This window comes from Ylistrum balloti, unplaced genomic scaffold (genome assembly GCF_031769215.1).
Source record: "Ylistrum balloti isolate Yb309-2 unplaced genomic scaffold, AGI_CSIRO_Ybal_v1 Utg371166, whole genome shotgun sequence".
Taxonomy (NCBI): domain Eukaryota; kingdom Metazoa; phylum Mollusca; class Bivalvia; order Pectinida; family Pectinidae; genus Ylistrum; species Ylistrum balloti.
In genome coordinates this window covers 63,838-88,833 of record NW_026782637.1, presented here as the reverse complement: position 1 = coordinate 88,833, position 24,996 = coordinate 63,838, and the positions used below count along the sequence as shown (strand labels likewise).

The following is a 24,996-nucleotide window of genomic DNA, read 5'->3' as shown; positions in this document are numbered from 1 at the left end:
TTATGGCATTTTGTCATGCTGTCCTTACTGATGTCATAATTTTGTCATAACTTTCTATCAAATACATATATAGTATATATTGTTATGATAATACACAGGAGTTGTGGTGATTTAATTTTAAAAGTTTACAACTGATTCTACCACATGACTTCAATTTTTATTTCAAGAGTCAGGCATACATCTCTTGACATAGTCAATTGAAATAATACTAAAATGTTCCAAACTGTTCCTTGGTTGCTGGCAGGGTTGTAATACTAAAAAGTTCCAAACTGTTCCTTGGTTGCTGGCAGGGTTGTAATAATAAAATGTTCCAAACTGTTCCTTGGTTGCTGGCAGGGTTGTAATACTAAAATGTTCCAAACTGTTCCTTGGTTGCAGGCGGAGGTATAATACTAAAATGTTCCAATCTGTTCCTTGGTTGCTGGCAGGGTTGTAATACTAAAAAGTTCCAAACTGTTCCTTGGTTGCTGGCAGGGTTGTAATACTAAAAAGTTCCAAACTGTTCCTTGGTTGCTGGCAGGGTTGTAATACTAAAAAGTTCCAAACTGTTCCTTGGTTGCAGGCGGAGGTATAATACTAAAATGTTCCAAACTGTTCCTTGGTTGCTGGCAGGGTTGTAATACTAAAAAGCTCCAAACTGTTCCTTGGTTGCTGGCAGGGTTGTAATACTAAAAAGTTCCAAACTGTTCCTTGGTTGCTGGCAGGGTTGTAATACTAAAAAGTTCCAAACTGTTCCTTGGTTGCTGGCAGGGTTGTAATACTAAAAAGTTCCAAACTGTTCCTTGGTTGCAGGCGGAGGTATAATACTAAAATGTTCCAAAATGTTCCTTGGTTGCTGGCAGTGTTGTAATACTAAAAAGTTCCAAACTGTTCCTTGGTTGCTGGCAGGGTTGTAATAATAAAATGTTCCAAACTGTTCCTTGGTTGCTGGCAGGGTTGTAATACTAAAATGTTCCAAACTGTTCCTTGGTTGCTGGCAGGGTTGTAATACTAAAATGTTCCAAACTGTTCCTTGGTTGCAGGCGGAGGTATAATACTAAAATGTTCCAATCTGTTCCTTGGTTGCTGGCAGGGTTGTAATACTAAAATGTTCCAAACTGTTCCTTGGTTGCTGGCAGGGTTGTAATACTAAAAAGTTCCAAACTGTTCCTTGGTTGCTGGCAGGGTTGTAATACTAAAAAGTTCCAAACTGTTCCTTGGTTGCTGGCAGGGTTGTAATACTAAAAAGTTCCAAACTGTTCCTTGGTTGCTGGCAGGGTTGTAATACTAAAAAGTTCCAAACTGTTCCTTGGTTGCAGGCGGAGGTATAATACTAAAATGTTCCAAACTGTTCCTTGGTTGCAGGCGGAGGTATAATACTAAAATGTTCCAATCTGTTCCTTGGTTGCTGGCAGGGTTGTAATACTAAAAAGTTCCAAACTGTTCCTTGGTTGCTGGCAGGGTTGTAATACTAAAATGTTCCAAACTGTTCCTTAGTTGCTGGCAGGGTTGTAATACTAAAATGTTCCAAACTGTTCCTTGGTTGCAGGCGGAGGTATAATACTAAAATGTTCCAATCTGTTCCTTGGTTGCTGGCAGGGTTGTAATACTAAAAAGTTCCAAACTGTTCCTTGGTTGCTGGCAGGGTTGTAATACTAAAAAGTTCCAAACTGTTCCTTGGTTGCTGGCAGGGTTGTAATACTAAAAAGTTCCAAACTGTTCCTTGGTTGCTGGCAGGGTTGTAATACTAAAATGTTCCAAACTGTTCCTTGGTTGCTGGCAGGGTTGTAATACTAAAATGTTCCAAACTGTTCCTTGGTTGCAGGCGGAGGTATAATACTAAAATGTTCCAATCTGTTCCTTGGTTGCTGGCAGGGTTGTAATACTAAAATGTTCCAAACTGTTCCTTGGTTGCTGGCAGGGTTGTAATACTAAAAAGTTCCAAACTGTTCCTTGGTTGCTGGCAGGGTTGTAATACTAAAAAGTTCCAAACTGTTCCTTGGTTGCTGGCAGGATTGTAATACTAAAAAGTTCCAAACTGTTCCTTGGTTGCTGGCAGGGTTGTAATACTAAAAAGTTCCAAACTGTTCCTTGGTTGCTGGCAGTGTTGTAATACTAAAAAGTTCCAAACTGTTCCTTGGTTGCTGGCAGGGTTGTAATACTAAAAAGTTCCAAACTGTTCCTTGGTTGCAGGCGGAGTTCCAAACTGTTCCTTGGTTGCAGGCGGAGGTATAATACTAAAATGTTCCAAACAGTTCCTTGGTTGCTGGCAGGGTTGTAATACTAAAAAGCTCCAAACTGTTCCTTGGTTGCTGGCAGGGTTGTAATACTAAAAAGTTCCAAACTGTTCCTTGGTTGCTGGCAGGGTTGTAATACTAAAAAGTTCCAAACTGTTCCTTGGTTGCTGGCAGGGTTGTAATACTAAAAAGTTCCAAACTGTTCCTTGGTTGCAGGCGGAGGTATAATACTAAAATGTTCCAAAATGTTCCTTGTTGCTGGCAGTGTTGTAATACTAAAAAGTTCCAAACTGTTCCTTGGTTGCAGGCAGAGGTATAATACTAAAATGTTCCAAACTGTTCCTTGGTTGCTGGCAGGGTTGTAATACTAAAAAGTTCCAAACTGTTCCTTGGTTGCTGGCAATATACCAAACTGTTCCTTGGTTGCTGGCAGGGTTGTAATACTAAAAAGTTCCAAACTGTTCCTTGGTTGCTGGCAGCAAACTGTTCCTTGGTTGTATAATACTAAAATGTTCCAATCTGTTCCTTGGTTGCAGGCAGGGTTGTAATACTAAAAAGTTCCAAACTGTTCCTTGGTTGCTGGCAGTTTTGTAATACTAAAAAGTTCCAAACTGTTCCTTGGTTGCTGTTCCAAACTGTTCCTTGGTTGCTGGCAGGGTTGTAATACTAAAAAGTTCCAAACTGTTCCTTGGTTGCTGGCAGGGTTGTAATACTAAAATGTTCCAAACTGTTCCTTGGTTGCAGGCGGAGGTATAATACTAAAATGTTCCAATCTGTTCCTTGGTTGCTGGCAGGGTTGTAATACTAAAATGTTCCAAACTGTGGTTGCAGGCGGAGGTGTTAATCAAAATGTTCCAAACTGTTCCTTGGTTGCTGGCAGGGTTGTAATACTAAAAAGTTCCAAACTGTTCCTTGGTTGCTGGCAGGGTTGTAATACTAAAAAGTTCCAAACTGTTCCTTGGTTGCAGGCGGAGGTATAATACTAAAATGTTCCAAACTGTTCCTTGGTTGCTGGCAGGGTTGTAATACTAAAAAGCTCCAAACTGTTCCTTGGTTGCTGGCAGGGTTGTAATACTAAAAAGTTCCAAACTGTTCCTTGGTTGCTGGCAGGGTTGTAATACTAAAAAGTTCCAAACTGTTCCTTGGTTGCTGGCAGGGTTGTAATACTAAAAAGTTCCAAACTGTTCCTTGGTTGCAGGCGGAGGTATAATACTAAAATGTTCCAAAATGTTCCTTGGTTGCTGGCAGTGTTGTAATACTAAAAAGTTCCAAACTGTTCCTTGGTTGCAGGCAGAGGTATAATACTAAAATGTTCCAAACTGTTCCTTGGTTGCTGGCAGGGTTGTAATACTAAAAAGTTCCAAACTGTTCCTTGGTTGCTGTCAGTGTGGTAAACCTCTGGTCAGTCTGGGAAACTTTTGTTAGGCTTTCGTAATTCTTGTAAACCTCTGGTCAGTCTTAGTTCTCTGGTCAATTTAGTAAACTTCTGGTCAGTCTTCACTATGACACCATCATGACCTTGCTATTTCTATGTGACATTTCTATAATTGTGAATTCATCATCTCATTATGACCTCACTTTGCTACAATTAAATCATCATTTCTGTGACCTAATTATGACCTCATTTAATCTACAAATTCATACTAACATCTGTGACCTCATTATGACCTCACTAAGTCTATGACTTCATCATTACCTCTATGACATCATGATGGCCTAATCATGACATTACTGTGACCTTGTTATGACATCATAATAACTTTTCTGTGACATAATTGTGACCCCTTAGCCTCCTTGTAGCTGTTGGAATGTTAAGCATTGTTTGTTATTCAGCAGAATCACCAGTATATAACAGGGTAAACACAGTGGTGAGTTTATCAGTACTAATGACCCCCAATCATGTTTTATGGGTGTCAATGATCTGGGAGGGTCATGATGACAACACATACATCCATATCAGTAAGGAACAATATACCTATTAATCTTGGTGCCTCATAAACCACGTCTAACTGGACTATCAGGGACTTTGTTAGCCTTCTTCACCCGTCTGTGGTGATCTGACCAATCACTACAGGTTCAGCTCTAAAGAAGTTCAAGGTCTTTGTTTCCCTCTTTACCCTACTGTGGTGACCTGTACAATCATTACAGGTTCTAAGGAAGCCACTGATCTCTATCAGTTTGATTATATCTCTACAAATACTTGAAATGGTGCTGCAACTTTAATCTTCGTGTGTTAATCAAGATTTGATGATATTTGTGTGACTTCTCTTGACCGACAACCTAAAGACTAGATGTCAAGAATGAAGAGTTTTTCAGGACATTTAGCATGGAACTTTACTAGATAACAGGGAGTTTCACTGACAGACTTGATAACAGGGAGGTTCAGTGACAGACTTGATAACAGGGAGATTTACTGACAGGCTTAATAACAGGGAGTTTCACTGACAGACTTGATAACAGGGAGATTCACTGACAGACTTGATAACAGGGAGATTCACTGACAGACTTGATAACAGGGAGATTCAGTGACAGACTTGATAACAGGGAGTTTCAGTGACAGACTTGATAACAGGGAGATTCAGTGACAGACTTGATAACAGGGAGTTTCACTGACAGACTTGATAACAGGGAGATTTACTGACAGACTGATAGACTAGATAACAGGGAGTTTAAGTGACAAACTTGATAACAGGGAGATTTACTGACAGACTTGATAACAGGGAGATTCACTGACAGACTTGATAACAGGGAGTTTCACTGACAGACTTGATAACAGGGAGATTCACTGACAGACTTGATAACAGGGAGTTTCACTGACAGACTTGATAACAGGGAGATTCACTGACAGACTTGAGAACAGGGAGTTTCACTGACAGACTTGATAACAGGGAGATTCACTGACAGACTTGATAACAGGGAGATTCACTGACAGACTTGATAACAGGGAGATTCACTGACAGACTTGATAACAGGGAGATTCACTGACAGACTTGAGAACAGGGAGTTTCACTGACAGACTTGATAACAGGGAGATTCAGTGACAGACTTGATAACAGGGAGATTCAGTGACAGACTTGATAACAGGGAGATTCACTGACAGACTTGATAACAGGGAGATTCACTGACAGACTTGATAACAGGGAGATTTACTGACAGACTTGATAACAGGGAGTTTCACTGACAGACTTGATAACAGGGAGATTCACTGACAGACTTGATAACAGGGAGATTCAGTGACAGACTTGATAACAGGGAGATTCAGTGACAGACTTGATAACAGGGAGATTCAGTGACAGACTTGATAACAGGGAGATTCACTGACAGACTTGATAACAGGGAGATTCAGTGACAGACTAGATAACAGGGAGATTCAGAGAATGGTGCAAGAAAACAAACATTTTGAGATGCAATGATTGACATGACAATGATTTACTACAAAATAGGTCCAAGTTACTGTGCTGAACACCTTTTCTGGTTTACTTTGGAAACAATTATTCACTATGGATTTAGGAATGGAAAAAGTGTAATATACATTATGATATCTTAGCAAGATAATTTGTGGGATTTATTTTTCTAATAATGTTTGGAAGAATGAAGAGGAACAAGACCAGACCATGGGGCAAGTTGTCATTTCATTGTCTATTAGTTATACTGGCTCCCATATTTAAATATATTGTATTGTGATAAATCATGGACATTAACAAACAGGTGCTTTGCTTATTAAAGAACATACACCTGGCTATACTAATAAGAGAAAAAGAGATAGAGATAATCTATTCATATTAACATTTCAGTGGTACCAAAGATTAAATTGACAATTATACAAAAATCTGGTCTGAAATAAGAAATTTAAATTTTAGATTTAAGGCTTTCGATTTAAAACTGGAGATTTAAGACTTCTGGTTTAAGAGATTTAAGGTTTTAGATTGAAGACATCAGATTTAAGAGATTTAAGACTTCAGATTTAAGACTTTAGATTTAAGAGATTTAAGGTTTTAGATTGAAGACATCAGATTTAAGAGATTTAAGACTTCAGATTTAAGACTTTAGATTTAAGAGATTTTAGACTTCAGATTTAAGAGATTTAAGACTTCAGATTTAAGACTTTAGATTTAAGAGATTTAAGACATCAGATTTAAGAGATTTAAGACTTCAGATTTAAGACTTTAGATTTAAGAGATTTAAGACATCAGATTTAAGAGATTTAAGACTTCAGATTTAAGACTTCTGGTTTAAGAGATTTAAAGTTTTAGATTGAAGACATCAGATTTAAGAGATTTAAGACTTCAGATTTAAGACTTTAGATTTAAGAGATTTAAGACATCAGATTTAAGAGATTTAAGACTTCAGATTTAAGACTTTAGATTTAAGAGATTTAAGACTTCAGATTTAAGAGATTTAAGACTTCAGATTTAAGACTTCAGATTTAAGAGATTTAAGACTTTAGATTTAAGAGATTTAAGACTTCAGATTTAAGAGATTTAAGACTTCAGATTTAAGAGATATAAGGTTTTAGATTGAAGACTTCAGATTTAAGACTTCAGATTTAAGAGATATAAGGTTTTAGATTGAAGACTTCAGATTTAAGAGATATAAGGTTTTAGATTGAAGACTTCAGATTTAAGACTTTAGATTTAAGACTTCAGATTTAAGAGATTTAAGACTTCAGATTTAAGACTTTAGATTTAAGAGATTTAAGACTTTAGATTTAAGACTTCAGATTTAAGAGATTTAAGACTTCAGATTTAAGACTTTAGATTTAAGAGATTTAAGACTTCAGATTTAAGACTTTAGATTTAAGAGATTTAAGACTTCAGATTTAAGACTTTAGATTTAAGAGATTTAAGACTTCAGATTTAAGACTTCAGATTTAAGAGATTTAAGACTTTAGATTTAAGACTTCAGATTTAAGACTTTAGATTTAAGACTTCAGATTTAAGAGATTTAAGACTTCAGATTTAAGACTTTAGATTTAAGAGATTTAAGACATCAGATTTAAGAGATTTAAGACTTCAGATTTAAGACTTCAGATTTAAGACTTCAGATTTAAGACTTTAGATTTAAGTGATTTAAGACATCAGATTTAAGAGATTTAAGACTTTAGATTTAAGAGATATAAGGTTTAAGATTGAAGACTTCAGATTTAAGACTTTAGATTTAAGACTTCAGATTGAAGAGATTTAAGACTTCAGATTTAAGAGATTTAAGACTTCAGATTTAAGACTTCAGATTTAAGAGATTTAAGACTTCAGATTGAAGAGATTTAAGACTTCAGATTTAAGAGATTTAAGACTTCAGATTTAAGAGATTTAAGAATTTAGACTTGCAATCATTTCATTACTGTCTCCTTATCTGGCAGAGAGTCGGATTTGATTGGTTGATTTCCTGACTAATCCAATGTGGGGTGATAACCATTGAGAGTATAGTTATGTCATACACAGGGTATAATGAGATATGTACAGATATGAGTTTAAGTGATATTGATGGTTTTCTGACTGGAATACTTCCTGAATGTGACCCTTTCCTGATAACAGTTGATAGATACACACCGGTTTTCATTTCAGTAATAATTACTTTAACTTTTGTTTGCATATATCTTCCACTAATTCTAGCCAATTAAACCCAGTAGCTTTTTCATTGTCAACTTGATCTGTAAAAATACAAATGCTGCACTGCAGTTAATTAATATTAATAGGGCTTTAGATAATAAAAACAAACCTTTAACTGGTCAAGGGTTAGGCCATAACAGAATTAATGCATACTAAGTTTATCAATATATCTCAGCTGTATTTATGATGGTATGTATTGTTGATTCTGTAAACATTACAAAGTCCATACCAAAATTTGCTCACGACTTGCACATGAGGAGCTCATAAGATTCCAACATGAGAACTAACATATGAGGCTCATGCATTTTAACATGCAAATGAGGCTGTAATCATATGTAAGTATATTGCCCATGTGAGAGAAATGTTCACACAAGCAGCATGTGCAGCATAAAGCTCATGTATGCTAAAAAAACTCACACGACAGAAAAAATCCAATTCCTTTACAGTGTTTCCAGATATCCCCAAATAAGGGCTCTCCTGTGAATGGAAAAGTTTGTACTGGAAGGTGTGTATGGGAGAGTGTATAAATGAGGGTGTGTATGGGAGAGTGTATATAGGAGGGTGTATACAGGAGGGTGTGTATGGGAGAGTGTATACAAGAGAGTGTATACAGGAGGGTGTGTATGGGAGAGTGTATACAAGAGAGTGTATACAGGAGGGTGTGTATGGGAGAGTGTATACAAGAGAGTGTATACAGGAGGGTGTGTATGGGAGGGTGTATACAGGAGGGTGTATATGGGAGAGTGTATACAGGATGGTGTGTATGGGAGAGTGTATACAACAGGGTGTATACAGGAGGGTGTATATGGGAGAGTGTATACAACAGGGTGTATACAGGAGGGTGTGTATGGGAGAGTGTATACAACAGGGTGTATACAGGAGGGTGTTTATGGGAGAGTGTATACAAGAGGGTGTATATGGGAGGGTGTATACAGGAGGGTGTGTATGGGAGAGTGTATACAAGAGAGTGTATACAGGAGGGTGTGTATGGGAGGGTGTATACAGGAGGGTGTATATGGGAGAGTGTATACAAGAGGGTGTATATGGGAGGGTGTATACAGAAGGGTGTGTATGGGAGAGTGTATACAGGAGGGTGTATGTGGGAGGTGGTGTATGGAAGAGTGTATACAGAAGGATATATATATAGGAAGATGTGTGTTGGATGTTGTGTTTGGGATGTGGTGTGTGGGAAGGTGTGTTTCACAAGTCATTTTCTTATTCTGAATAAAAAGCCAAAGCATTGTGAAGAGAACTTGATTTGACAATACTTTAATGATGGATGTGGAGAAGGCAAAATGGAGAGGTCACCATGAGTAGTAAATAAAAACTTTTTATTACATGTGGATGGATAGGTGCTGGTATTGACATAACTTTAAAGGGTAGATAACTGTTGGTGATCTATAAATTACATAATTACATTATACATTGTATAATCATAAAGTTGTAAAATTATAACTTTTATATTTATAACATTGTATGATTATAACATTGTATATATAAAATGATGGCATTGTATGATTATAAAATTGTATGATTATATATTGTATGATAATTATGAAATTGTATAATGATAACATTGTATGATCATAAAATTGTATAATCAAGACATTGTACGTTTATAACATGATATAATTATATTATTGTATGATTGTAACATAACATGTATAATTGTATCCATCATGTTATAATTATACAGTGCCATGATATGAATAACTTTGAATGATTGTATAATCAAATAATTGTATAATTCAGGCACTGTATGATTATAACATTGTATCATAAAACATTGTATGATTAAAACATTGTATAATTATAACATTGTGTAGTTATACAATTATAAATTCACAGCATCATATGAATAGATAATAGTTTAGCCATGCAAACAGGAACGTGAACCTGAAAGGAAGTATATGTAGGAGTTAGCTCCTGAAAAATGATTGGCTTTAGTGTGATCTGTTGTCTCCAATTCATGTCGATGTGAATCTCCTTTCCACAAACAAGGAATCCTTCTATTATAACTTGCTATAACTATTAAAATCCATTCAGACTGCTACTAAAATATCTTTGTAAGCGTTTTAAATTATTTTTTATTAGATGAAACCCTATTTTTAGTTCACCTCCATATTGGGCACTACAAAGTCTGTTTGTGATAAGATATATACACTGTGTATATATATATCTGTCGGAAGGAATGAATAATTTTGCATCCTCTTCCTGTCAATAGTATACTAAACCATATAGACCAGATCTGGTCATACAGCTCTAGGCTATCTCCGTAAGTATGAATGTCACAATCTTTACTTTAATATTGTATATTCTATGATATCTGATGCCACATCAGTCTTGTATGTGATCTAAGAATTTCTACAGAGCTGATATTGTAAGTTACTGTCCTGTTTTGCTGAAATCTGATATATATGTTTAATATGTGTGGCCCCGTAGTCGTCAAACTGCCCTGTGGTGTAATAATACTTCCTATTATAATGGACGAGAGACCATGTTTAAGTATCATGAGCTACGTCATGACAGTATCTTACAGTAGTTTGTATGTACAATAGTTTGTATGTCAGAGATCTACACTATCACACAGTCAACATTGATCCTAGTACAGAGACTGACTTTTTTGGTGGTACCTGTTCTTACTGAAAACAACTTTGGTTCAGAATGAATTTTGATCAAAAGAATGTTAAACAAGTCAAGTACCTGAAAAGAATTTGTGTTATGTGTTAAGTGGTAGAGATCGTCTTTACTTGATGTAGAAGACTCTCATTGAAGTTATTTCATTTCTGAATGGGTTTTACAATCAAACTTTAATTCAGCATTTGTTCAGTAAGTGAATCAATGTCCCGTTTTTTGTCTGTTGTTGAAGTATATACAATGTATATCTATAGAAATATTTCCATATTTTTCTTCTGGTTTCATTTATTAAAGGATCATGGTTAATTGTGTTTCTGTGTTGAATGATGTTTAGGTTTAGGTCATGATCATCAACAGATCAGTGAGGATAAATGTATTTTAGTTCTTTTGATTTTCAAATCATAATACAGATTAGTAATTGCTGCAGTTATAGTCAAATAGATCCTGTCTTTCCACATACTCTAAACTTACTTAATTTGGTACTATCAAATTTAAGCAGATTATCACTTTTTGGTACATATGATGTAAATTTGCATATATTTACTTTATGAACGATGTACAGCAACTGCAATTAGCAGGATCATATTTTAGTGCAAAACTTACAGCAAACAAAATGAAGTAAGATTATGGCTAAAACTATTAAAAAGGTACATTTGTGGTAGTATTATTCATTTAACATCAACTCCATTATTGCCATTTCATTGTTATAAGCTATTTTACCGACTCAGAGGTTATGTGTTGCCCCCTGGTATATCAGAGTGGGATCCATTATAGGTTATCACTTGCCCCCTGGTATATCAGAGTGGGATCCATTATAGGTTATCACTTGCCCCCTGGTATATCAGAGTGGGATCCATTATAGGTTATCACTTGCCCCCTGGTATATCAGAGTGGGATCCATTATAGGTTATCACTTGCCCCCTGGTATATCAGAGTGGGATCCATTATAGGTTATCACTTGCCCCCTGGTATATCAGAGTGGGATCCATTATAGGTTATCACTTGCCCCCTGGTATATCAGAGTGGGATCCATTATAGGTTATCACTTGCCCCCTGGTATATCAGAGTGGGATCCATTATAGGTTATCACTTGCCCCCTGATATATCAGAGTGGGATCCATTATAGGTTATCACTTGCCCCCTGGTATATCAGAGTGGGATCCATTATAGGTTATCACTTGCCCCCTGGTATATCAGAGTGGGATCCATTATAGGTTATCACTCAGGATTATTCTATTGATGTTTCCATCAGATGAATAATTACTACAGAATCATTGAAAAAGTAGTGCTAAGGAAGGAAATATTATTGAACCATGAGTTTTTACAGAAGAAATTCTGTACAAAGTTAGAGGTGACAGTTTCAGTGTTAATAAGGAAACACATGTGCTGAGGCATAGATGGATGATAATAAGTTTTATTTACATAATCGTAATTCAGCTATGACATGTACTTCCTGGTTGTCTGAAGTGTTATATCATTTTACCTGGTATATGTATTCAGTGGGGTTTCTTTTGTGTGCAATATTTACATTCTCTTGCATTGTTCTATTATGCTTCCCGAAGGGAAAGCATATAGTCACTGCTTTGGCCGTCCATTTGTCTGTCCTTCACAATTTTGTGCAGAGCATAATACAAAAACTACTTGAGGTATCAACATAAAACTTCCTAAGGAGAAGTGCCATGTACAAGAACCATAACTCTCATTTGTATAATATAGGAGTTACTGTCCTTTGTTATTTTACATACTTAAATATTGTCTCATTTGAGGAGCAGTACCCGTCTCTGACAGGCCTTGTTGTTTTTGTTGATATATTTTCTTGGTTGATGTATTTTGTGATGTATTTTCTTTGTTGACATATTTTTCCTTTTTTTTATGTATTTTGTTTGTTTAAGGTATTTTTCTTTCTTTTTTGATGTATTTTTCTTATCAATGAATTTTCTGATGTATCATTTTTTGTTTGTTGATGTTTTTTCTTTGATGTTGCTCACTTTCAAAGATTAATACAGATTATTGAATCTATTCACTTACATTAAAGATGTTATCTTAGTGTGATAACACATATTAGGATAACCTGATTGATTTTCCAACTTCCGTGTATTTTAGTTTTAATATCTTCTTTCACAGGAGACAATAGTGACTTCCCACTCCCTTCTACAGAGGAAGAAATCGAGGCTTTTGACGAAGAATTCTTTGAGAAATACACTAAGACTGTTGAGGTAGAACTCCGGGGAAAAAGTCGATCAAGATCCATACCAGATCTGTCCAATCTGAAATCAAAATTCTCCAGATTTACATGTAAGTTACTTCAGATGTTACTTACTCATTGTCTCATTTATTTTTGTCTATTACGTTTACCTACATGTTTATTCTGGGTGTACACTTTCTTTGATAGAAAACTGTACACAAATATTTCAAGTGTCTGTCACTTTGCCGGCCAAGTTTGAGTGTACCAGATAGTTCAATGAGGGCAATTCACTGTAATCAATGAGTTGTTTAATTACAAAGAAAACCAGTTTTCCAAGTATTCACAAAGTATGTGCTTGTCATCATGTGACTAATGGTGTTATGTAATAAGTGATTCTACTACAAGTTGTGATCACTAATAATAAAAAAAACTGGTTTAATAACATAATCTGACACATGAGATATCAGAAATATTTTATCTTTTCTTACACACAAAAATGGCAGATCTTTGTCATTACAAGTTGTGATTACTAATAATAACTAAAACCGGTTTAACAACATAACCTGAAACGTGACAAATCAGAAATATTTGATCTTTTCTTACACATAAGAATGGTAGATCTTTGTCATTATGTAATTATTGTGCTATGTAGAAACGGAGCATTTATTGTGATTTAAATAAAGGTTTAAGTGCTTTCACAGAAGGTCAAGTAGACTTGGTTTTCTCTTCCTGTTTACATCACTCAACACACTGAAATCATTTCTCATATTTTTCACATTGAACAATAAGGAAGTTTTCACAATCTTAACAATATGAATCACAAACGAAATTGCAAAAGAGAGTCGAAAAAAATTATGGAAAATATGTGAAACCTGAAAAGGTTATTGATCAAAGGGACTCCGTGCTTTGATGTGATTCACTTGAGCCAAAATACAAACTATATACTATCTACTTCCATCTTACTGCAAGGGGGATAACATTTCAGGTCAAAGGTTAAGATCACTGTTACTCTTATCAGAAAATAAGTGTTAGTAAAATGAGTTCTCTCAGATTGATTAAACTTAATACAAAACTTTTTACTAAGAGGGGCTTTTAAGTGAGCTGCATTTGAATTCAATGTGACCACAATGAATTAGAAATATATCTTGAATTTCGTCTCCTGAAGGCTTTCAAATTTTATATCTCAAACAAGTATGCTCAGATTTTTTGTGAAACTTCTACAATTTTACAATATTCTTGTAATCATGAGCCAAAGTTTAATTCTAAGTAGTATCTTTAATTCAAGATCACCATCCATGAATATTTCTTTAATTGGAATGTATATGTTATTTTTTAACAGGATTAATCCTGTAACATAGGCCCTACAGGCAACATCCAGTTCTGTCCATCAAAAATTATTGATACTAGGTTTAGTGAATGGTTAAATGTATTCTTCACTAGAACCAGTAGATAGTTCTGATATTGATTTATGGTCCTAACAGCCCTTTGGTAAAGTAAGGGAAGTCGTGATCAGGTCACTGTTGTATGTCTGTCCATCTGTCTTTATATCTGTCCATACATCCACCTTTATATCCATATGTCCAAACATGGATATTGTCTTTCTAAACAACCTCCTACAGCTTTCACCCAAATTTTGTGAATCTCCTCAAATACAACAACCATACACAGCCTAAAGTTTTGTCTGGTATGGATCTAACTGTTATGTAGAGAATACAGAATTATTGGTTTAATCATATGCAGGCTATCCTTCCTACACTTTTCATCCAGGGTTTAGGTTAAGCGTACAAATTTAATAACACTGTCTTTAGTGATGCATGTGCACATGTTTTTTCAATCTAATTATTCAATGAGAGTTCAAAGAAATCTTTAGACAAGCATGTTGATTTATATTAACATTGTGTTCAGAGAATATTTTCATAATCTGATACCTAAATTAGACTGACTTTACATGTTGTCATGTGTATAACTAAAAATAGTTGACAGCAGTGACTTAATGCGTTTGTTACAGTAATCTATCATTTTTTTATGTTGGAAATTAAGAGCAAAAGGCAGGATATCTAATACTTAATGAACCTTTCGTTTACACTTGTATTTGTTCATGTGAACAACAAATTTATGTAGAAATTGATAATCAGTCTAATTTTACATTTTCCTACAATACCTGTACTGTTTTTCCTGGAAGTTACAATGTAAGATGTATAGACTTTATGTCACCGGAAACAGGAAGGATGATCATTATTGATATGATCAGTAATAATAGACATCACTACAAATCTTTAAGTACTCAATGTACTCATTGTACAGAATTTTTGCTTTTTTGGCAGTTATACCTAATATAAAATAACAATAGTCTTCTCCTAATTACCAAATTGGATTTTAGTCAAATTTCATTTGTAAGTTGCCCTTGGTCCATAGTTATGCTTTTTTGGATTCTGAAACTGATCAGAAAAAGTAAAATGGCAGACAGACAACCATCTTGGATTTGACAGTTTAAAATTAAGATATTTCTTAAAATAAATTTTCAAACTTCTTGTAAATCAGGACTAAAACAGAGGAGAGAAGAAAATAAAATAGAGAAAATCCAACTTTAAAAGAACAAATAAAGATCAAACAATGGTGGACACGAAGATCTTTGTGGGATCTCTTGTTTTAATTATACATATAGTTAAAACTTCTTTTTCAATACCGGTGCTTTAATGGGCATGTCACAGTCACACAAGATAGAATATGTCTATAACCAATTGCATTTATACGACTGTAAATGCAGTGAAAACACACTTCAATCTCAATATATTCTTCAAAACATTGGAACCCTCCTAACCTATCCCCAACATCTACATTCATATGAAGTTCAAAGATCAGCTTTTGTACCTGAGCACCCTTACACCCTATTTTAGCAAAAGACCTTGACTCATTGCCTGCTTTCAATGATTCAATGAGAATCAGTAGATGTTTTTCTGTATGCCTCCTACACTGGGTCTATAATTTGGAGTGGTACAGTATATAATTGGTTTCTTAATAATGCTTATGAACCACTACAATCCGTAATCCATCACTGCATGGTTTTACGTGGCATCACTGTAATGTTAACGGGATGGAGGATTATCCACATCACCATCAAAGGACTGTTTGCTTTCTTTGAAAATTCCCATTGGGTTTGTGAAAGACAAATCGAGTTGAAATTGATTTTGTCTAGGAAAATGCATGCCACTCTCTATAGCACATATTGACATGCTTATTGATACGGAAATGGAGTGTATGGTATAGTGATGCTGTAGACTATTAGCAGACCTATGTTTGTGGAGCTGTGCAGTAGTCGATGGTAATCATATGGGAGCTTGACATTAATAATTCATCAATGATAATCATTGACTCAATAGTGAAGGCTTTCTTACTCATCATTGCAAAGTGGCAGATAGAGTGAGTATCGGTAGTTGTGTAGCGGCACCACGACCTTGCCCTCCACCATGACAGTGCTGGGTGACAGTATTGGGAGTCAGCAGCGACAGCATCAATGAAACCAGCAGATACAACCATGGATTTTTGTGCTTCGCTACCACGGGCTCTGAGGATTCAATACTAGTATTCAGCATTGTACTGAACAGAGTAGCTATGTTAAACGTGTGACAGTGGAATTATAGTGTTTGTGTAACCAGCCACCATGTGCATGTGGGGTAAGATAATTCCTTGATATATGTTGTACGAAAAGAAAAATGACACTAATATGTATATCATTATGAGTACCTATAAGTGGTGATAATATAATCTTGGATCTATACCTCTGTTGTGACACGCCCCAGAGTCACCATGTGTATGTGCGGTAAGCATTTTGTTTGTTCTCAATATCTTCTTATGACATTTTTACCATATCTATTTCTTTCATATTTCTATACTTGCGCACATTTTTCCTTTTTACACTCACACATTCAGAGCAGTTGTACTCTAGAATCCATTTCACATTTCTATATTGTGTTGTTTTGTTTTCTGATCCTGTAGTGTTATCCACCCTGTCTAAGCTGACTCACCGATTCCATTTCTATAGGGATATTGATGAGGCAGGGTGATTTTATAGATTTTTTCCCGTTTATATATTGTAATGGTATTTGTGTTTAGCTGACATTGGAGTTGAGACATTAGCAGATGTGGCTGGAGTATAAATCTATTGATTTCTCTCAGTCTCAATGTACACCAATAACGACACATGGACACAGGAATTTTATCACCAGAATCCTTTTCCAATTAGAGCTATTTTGCCAAGCCACATTTCCCGGGGAGTGCAGTTTCTCCCCATTACAGTGTCTGTTAGGGTGCACATCTATTCAGCAGGATTTAAATTAAGGTCCTATTGTACTAGCAGTAACTGTGGGATGGGTTACAGGAATGGAAAAGACAGCATTTTAACAAGACTTTGACTACAACTAAGGAATTCAGTTCTGATCTAAAATTCCTACAATGAATGGTCTATAGTTCGTATATATGGTCCCTGGTGTCTAAAGGTCTGTCGTTTGTCCCTGTGGTCTATAGTTCACATATGTGGTCGCTGGTGTCTTAAGGTCTATCGTTTGTACCCATGGTCTATAGTTCACATATGTGGTCCCTGGTGTCTAAAGGTCTATCGTTTGTATCCATGGTCTATAGTTCACATATGTGGTCCCTGGTGTCTAAAGGTCTATCGTTTGTCCTCGTGGTGTTTAGTTGACATATATGGCCCCTGGTGTCTAAAGGTCTATCGTTTGTCCTTGTGGTCTATAGTTCACATATATGGCCCTTGGTATCTAAAGGTTTATCGTTTGTCCCCGTGGTCTATAGTTGATATATATGGCCCCTGGTGTCTAAAGGTCTATCGTTTGTCCCCATGGTCTATAGTTCACATATATGGTCCATGGTGTCTAAAGGTCTATCATTTGTTCTCGTGGTCTACAGTTCACATATGTGGTCCCTGGTGTCTAAAGGTCTATCGTTTGTCCCCATGGTCTTTAGTTCATATAAATGGCCCCTGGGGTCTAAAGGTCTATCGTTTGTCCTCGTGGTCTTTTGTTGACATATATGGACCCTGGTGTCTAAAGGTCTATCGTTTGTCCCCGTGGTCTATAGTTCACATAAATGGCCCCTGGGGTCTATAGGTCTATTGTTTGGCCCCATGGTCTACAGTTCACATAAATGGCCCATGGTGTCTAAAGGTCTATCGTTTGTCCCTGTGGTCTACAGTTCACATAAATGGCCCCTGGGGTCTAAAGGTCTATCATTTGTCCCCTTGGTCTATAGTTCACATATATGGCCCCTGGTGTCTAAAGGTCTATCGTTTCTTCTCGTGGTCTACAGTTCACATAAATGGCCCCTTGGGTCTAAAGGTTTATCATTTGTCACCATGGTCTATAGTTCACATATTTGTTCCCTGGTGTTTAAAGGTCTGTGTTGTTTGACTTAATGGTCTATATCTATATATGGACATATATATGCCATTTTGTTGAGATATACAACTACTTATGTAGATCGTTTTCCTTTTCTCAGAGTTTCATTGTATGCTCTCATGTGTGACTACATTGGAATCCAAAACTGGAGACTTGACATACAAGGGCCTGTAACGATGTTTATAGGGTACGAGGGTTTTTACGGTTTATATATACAGACCCCTGTGTGCTAAGTTTCGAGTTTTGGACTCAAGTGTGTTCAATGTAATCACATATTTATTTCACAACAGTAAGCATACTTAATTTGGCGCAGATAATTTTTTTTCACATCAGCACTTTTAGGCAAATTATTTAAAAAAAAAAAATGATTAAATATGAACAGCATATGGAAAATGCAATTAGCACAATCAAATTTTAGTACAATACTTTCACTGCAATAAGCACTAAGGTTCCACGAAATTCGTAGGTTTACAGTATATTTCTCCAGAGTGAAAGTGTGGTACAAAACTGGAGATCTTTATTTTTACTTAAATAATGTGTTTAATTCTTAAACTGAGTGAGTGATTGCAGTACATGAGGTTATAAGAAAATATTTCAGCACAAACATGATTCAATTTAAATAATTTTAAATATAATCTCCAGTTTGTGAATGACCTTAAATCCTTGATAAAGATCTCCAGTTTTAATCCCTTTGATAGATTTGCTGAAAGCATTTTTTTTTTATTTTTTTTTCATCCATTTCAATGTCCATTCATTATACCAAAACTGTCCTTTCCTAGCACATTGATTTTTGCCTTATCATAATCATTATCATAAATTATTATGTAGAAAATATTTATTATTTCATGAATGATTTTTCCATGTTGTTTAAGATATTAGGTGAATTAAGAGATGCTTAGAGTCTTATTCCACCAAGAATGTTGCTCAACAATGACTATATGTTATGTAAACAATAATGAGCAAAATATGTTTGGTTTTAAAGTGAAAATTCAAGACATGAAATGTACCATTTTGAAATTTTTATAATTCTTCTGCTTAAATAGACAATCGAACATGGCATTGGAGAATGGTTTGAGCAATTCTGTACAAAAACTTTCTTTTCCATTTTATTCAACTTTAAAATTTTAGACTCACGATCTTCCACCCATTCGATATCCTATTCACCATCAAAAATTGACATCTTTTCCCTTTTCATTGTCCCTTTTGTTTTGGGTTGACATTTTAAAATCAATCTTAAAAAAAGACGAAAAAAAACCCCAAAGAAATATTGGATAAGCTTCTATGAATACTACTCATGTCTAAATTAGAATCAAGAGCACTGGTAATTAACTTGTCACAGTGTGTATAATTACCTAACACAAAGATACTGGCTGACTCAGGCAGGAGACGATCTTTATGAATTATACATGACACAGCAATGGTACTATTCAGTGGACCCTGTGTTCAAGCATTCTCTTACACAACACTCTGGTAAAAAACTTTCACAGCATTGTTAATTTTTGTCTCTTTGAACAAAAAAGGAAATGTTAAAAGAGAATCAAGACTTCTGGTAGACATGTTAGTACATATGTACTTTATAAAAAAATAATTCCGCAGCAGGTGCCCACAGAAATTAAATTGATTTAACCTTGAATATATTTTGATCAATGTCAATTTGACACTTTTACTCATCATCTCAATAGAAGCAAACATTTACTGGAGTGAGATTCTTGCCTATGGTATATACAATATATGTATGTTTTTATGATCAATTACATTGGTTTTTTTTTTTTTTTGGCTCTTTTTGAGGCAAAGCATCCAAGTGATTTGAATGATGTTCTGAATGCAATATGCCAAGTGTTCTGGGTTGAACAAGACAGCTGTAAAAATCATATTGAGTTATTAAACCTCATACAAACGGGTACAATGTGAGTGGTGAGAGGGATGGGTAAACATGTTTGCTTGTGTTTTGACAGAAGTTTGTTGGCATTGACATATCAATATGTGGAATGTGGATTCAGACTTATACCTACAGATAAGTGTTTATGAAAATTGTGTCATCAGTTTTATGATGCTTATTTTGATTTAAAAGTTTTAAAGTCACTTAATTGCACAATGACTATCCCCTTTTATTACCTCAAATGTCTTATCAAAATGGGAAGTGAAATACACTTGTTAGATCTCAAAGTCTCATGCTGACCTATTCAAATACGTTTCATCCATTTCATCCAACGACGTGCAAAATCCCTTGATCCAATTTCAATGAAATTTTTCAGAAAACTTCCCTCTCCTAAGATGAACCAAAATTATGAGTTATACAGTCTCCATCCCTCAGGAGCAAAAGGGGCAGGGCTAAAAGGTGTCAAATTAACTTGGATTTCAAAAATTTTCTTCTCAAGACCCAGATATGGCAGAATCAAATACTCTTTATGAATGGATGAATCTTAAGATGCTTTACCAAAATTGTGAATTTCATGGCCCAAGGGTCTCAAATTTCCCCGTTGGGAGGGGGTAAAGTTCACTATAGTTTATATAGAAAACTAGATTTTATAGAATAATTTGTTTTAATTTCCATTGGAAATATTTCAAACATGGTTAAAGTTATGAGTGAAGGATGAAGGCTTGATGGTTTGCCAATTTTGATCCTAACTGACTCCCAGAGGCTGTTGGGCAGAGCAAAAGGGGTCAAATTGACTTAAATTTCAATAATCTTCTTCTCAAGACCCAGATTTGGCAGAATCAAATACTCTTTATGAATGGATGAATCTTAAGGTGCTTTACCAAAATTGTGAATTTCATAGCCCCAGGGTCTCACAATTCCCTGTTAGGAGGGGGTAAAGTTTACCGAAGTTTATATAGGGAAACTAGTGTTTTTAGCATAATTCATGTAATTTCCATTGGAAATATTTCAAACATGGTTAGAATTACAAGTGAATGGTGACAGCTTGATGGTATGCCAATTTTGATCCTGACTGACCGCCAGGGGCTCATCAGGTGGAGCAAAAAGGGTCAAATTGACTTAAATTTCAATAATCTTCTTCTCAAGACCCAGATTTGGCAGAATCAAATGCTCTTCATGAATGGAAGCATCTTAAGGTGCTTTAATTACCAAAATGAGTCTCACATTCCTTCCTGTGGGGAATATTTTTTATAGACTTTACTGTAATTTTTTATAGGAAAATTGCATTTTTGTACATAACGTTGGTTATTTCCCCACTGGATAAGAATTATCAGTATAGGATGACAGTTTTGATGGTATGCATACTGACACTGGCTTACTATATTCATTGTCACAATTTCTGTTTCATGACACTTGACAACTATCCTTTAACCTTTATGTTCAATATTGCTTATCTCAGGTGACCATCAAGGCCGCTAGGCCTCTTGTCTTGTAATACAGAGTTGGGGACTCAAGTTTTGTCTGCTGCTGTGTGCACAACATTGTGAGAGCAAGACATGAATGAAATTACACTGAGTCAAAGCTAATGAAATGAGATATAGGTGTGTTATTGGTGATTCAGCTGCTAATATTGGTCATACCATCAATGTGAATAGTGACCACATAAGAACGATTATTGTTTCACTAGTATCCCTATCTATAATAAGATTTTTATCATATGATCTCAAATTGATTTTTTGAATTATAAGAAAAACATGAAGAGAACTACCACTAGACAGAAAAGTGATTGTTTTTATTTAAAAAGTCATGTGTTTAAATTCCTCGCCTAGTTTAACTGACCGGAGGTATATTGTGTCTTCAGACAGCAGTTGACTTTCTAATGTAATGCATGATATGAAGAGTTATGGCCCTTTGGTTTTTTTGGGGGTTTTTTTTGTATAGAAGTATGGCCAAGGAGGGAAAATAATGTCTTGTCCATCATACTGAGCATTAGGTCAGTGTGATATGTAATATGCTTAGAGCCAAGATGACAGGTAGAATCTAACTGATTGTAAGACCTGACTCTTCTGTTGAGATACTTCCTGTACCAACACCAAAGTGATTTAATGTGTTAACACGAAGATGGTATTACCCAGGAGGTTGAGGCAGAGACCTCAGATAGAAAATTTTAGATAACCATTAAGAAAAGCTTCTCAACAAGAATGGATTAAACAAAGTTAAACGAACATTCATGTCCCATGGGGAAGATGTTTTCTTCAAACTTGGTTGATTACCTTATTTCCTAGAAGGACAGAAGCAAGGTCATTTGGAACAGAGGATAGCTAGATAACCTTAATTGGAATATCTGATGGATTTTTTTCTTCATGCCTCAACGTATTTTTTTGGTAGTGTTGAGGGACATAACTTACCCAATAGTATCATAACATCAGGCTCTTACAACAAATAAGGTTTTCTGGTTTCAATAAGAGAAAGGGCATTCATGTCTTGTAAACAAATTTTAAACAAATTTTACATCAGTTCCTAAGTCTTTATTGAGGATTAAGCTGCATTCTGTATTTGGATTCAAGAAGGTTTTAAATAATTAAGAGAAGGCATACATTGTCGTTGTCATAGATCAATATCGGTGATCAATTGATGTTCAACCTTCTTCACAGGGTTAATGAAGGGCTTCTCACAGCTGTCTGCATTACTTGTTCAGCTCCTTTATAACCTCACCCCAAAATCAATGAAAGCCAACACTGTGGAGCGGGGCAGCAAACACATCTTATAATTGGTAGCCGAATAGGCCCATTGGGATATTTTAATACCCTGTATTTGGACCACTGGCTGTTCCGTTCAGATACTTAAAAAAAAAATTTTTTTTTACATAAAATTCTGTCTCCAGTCATGTCCTGACTATGACTGGGGAACAGTGCCCTCTCTATGACAGAGGAGCAGCACCCTATCCCCTAGAGCCCTTCGTTTACTATAACACCATACTTTTCCATGCCCCTGCAGTTAGAATCTGCTGTGTTTACTTGGTAGTCTCCAGCACAGTGACATCCTTGATGCCTATAACCATACAGATATGTCCCTAGTTATTCTGAACCTCACAGCCTGCATACAGATCAGACAGGGGAAAAATCAATATCTCTCCCTCCCCAATACTACAAGGAAAACTGTCGTATGTTTCTCTTGGGAATCAACCACCCTATTTAGATGCAAACATTTGACAAAACTACATGACAATATGTTGTTTTTATCGTAAATATTCCAATACCAATAGTACAGTTTTAAACAGAATTATCAACAACGATGCTTGGTACACCTTTAAATTTGCTGGACAACACTCAGTGCACCTTCAGTTTTAAACACCTAACTATAATTACTGTACTGCTCTGGTAAGCCATACTGCAAGAGACTTAAAAGCACTAAAGATAATGGCACTGTTGAGAACCTGAAGCTAATTCCCCCGCACACAAAGCAGATCTGCTGAAAGTTTAAAACGCGTGATAGAAACATGTTTATATATTGGGTTTTCCATTAATCAGGCAATTTCTGGTTGCTGATTAATTATTCAGCTCTCAATAGGCAACATGCATCAGCTGACATCTGGATTTGTTTTTCCATGTTCTGAAAGTTTTTATTCATCATAGAATTAGTGTGATGATAAAATTATCTTATTTCATATAAAACGTTTCCAGTTACGTGCTTACTAAGTACCAATCTTCTACCATTGGAAATTCTCTAAATCATTGTGAAATCAGAGAGTACATGTATTTTGACTTTGTGATTCAGAATCAGTATTAAAGCTGTTATTTATTTGGGTTTTAAAACTTCCATTTATTTCTCGTTTTCCAGAAACAAAAAACAAAACAAAAAATTTCTGGGAATTGTATTTAGATACTGAAATATCATTTAAGAGTTTTCGTGGTGAATTTGCAATCATTTGATTAACATTGGTGATATAGGACCCACAAGTCAATTGGTCAAGATGTAATTTTGTTTGGCCATTGTTCTACCCTGAGAAATCCTAAGATTTCCTTATAGCTCAGATCTTAAGAAGTCATCGACTGCAATACTTGCTTTCTTTCGAAACTCTGAGTCACTGAATTCAGCTATGACAAAGCAGCAATATGAAAATATATGAGTAGAGTACTACAACACTGGTTCAGGTTAGTGGCCAAGCACATGCTTGTCTTGACCAAGAGTTCAAACAATACTGAACATCGTGACACTTTCCTAGAGGCCATAAGGATGGTCACCTTTGTCTGAGGAAGACCTCAGAGTTCAGTGATCATTGTGTTCATTGATACTTTTACTCTTGTACGACTTTTAATAACTGGCCAAATTAACAGGCCAATCATAGTTAGGTCATAGGTCAAAGGGCAAAGTATTTGTTCTGGCCCATCGGAGCAACATTTATAGATGTAGAAGTACTTCAATGTTACATACAGAACAGTAAGTGGGTTCTTCCTGTAATAGACTGAGTGTAATAAATGTTTAAACAGATGTGCTGAACACCGGCCTCTGTCCCTAAAAGTCTACAGCAGTGGTATCTCTCTGGGGGTATGGTTTGTGTTAAGGAAAACTAGGAAACACAAAATCCATACTGTTTTCTGATAGCAGGTAATGATGTTTGATGTAGTATCAATGAAAACACAACATTACATGGTTTTTGTCTACAGCTGCTGTCCAATAAAATATCAATGTGTATATCAAGTCTGCACTACATCTACACCAGACAGAATGCGCAGGATTCTGAATTTTACGACACAAATGAGATAAACTTTACCATACATTAGTGGTGAGATGCTATTTTGAGGTCTAGCCTAAGTTGTCGCGATCTCCACTTCCCTGTCCCACCCACCCACTGACGTAGGAAGCCAAAACAATGCTATATGTAAGACTATAGACGTCTTGTCTCAGTAATTTTCTGATTCTATTGACACCCGACTTTGCTGATCCCTCTATTTAGACAAAAATCTGTCTTACCAAATACTTGACATTTTGGGTACCTGTCCTTATCAAGACCTGCACCAGACAATTTACTGATACAGGTGACTCAAACCTGACTATA

General features: G+C 35.7%; 1 protein-coding gene across 1 annotated transcript in view; it reads left to right on the top strand.

Annotated features, from left to right (window-relative positions):
* Window positions 1-24,996, top strand: part of LOC132561178 (FYVE, RhoGEF and PH domain-containing protein 4-like) — a 70,303-nt gene that overhangs the window by 13,201 nt on the left and 32,106 nt on the right. Inside the window, exon 3 of the mRNA XM_060225904.1 lies at window positions 12,587-12,757. Within this exon, the coding sequence (XP_060081887.1) occupies window positions 12,587-12,757 (171 nt within the window). The remainder of the gene's footprint in view (window positions 1-12,586; window positions 12,758-24,996) is intronic.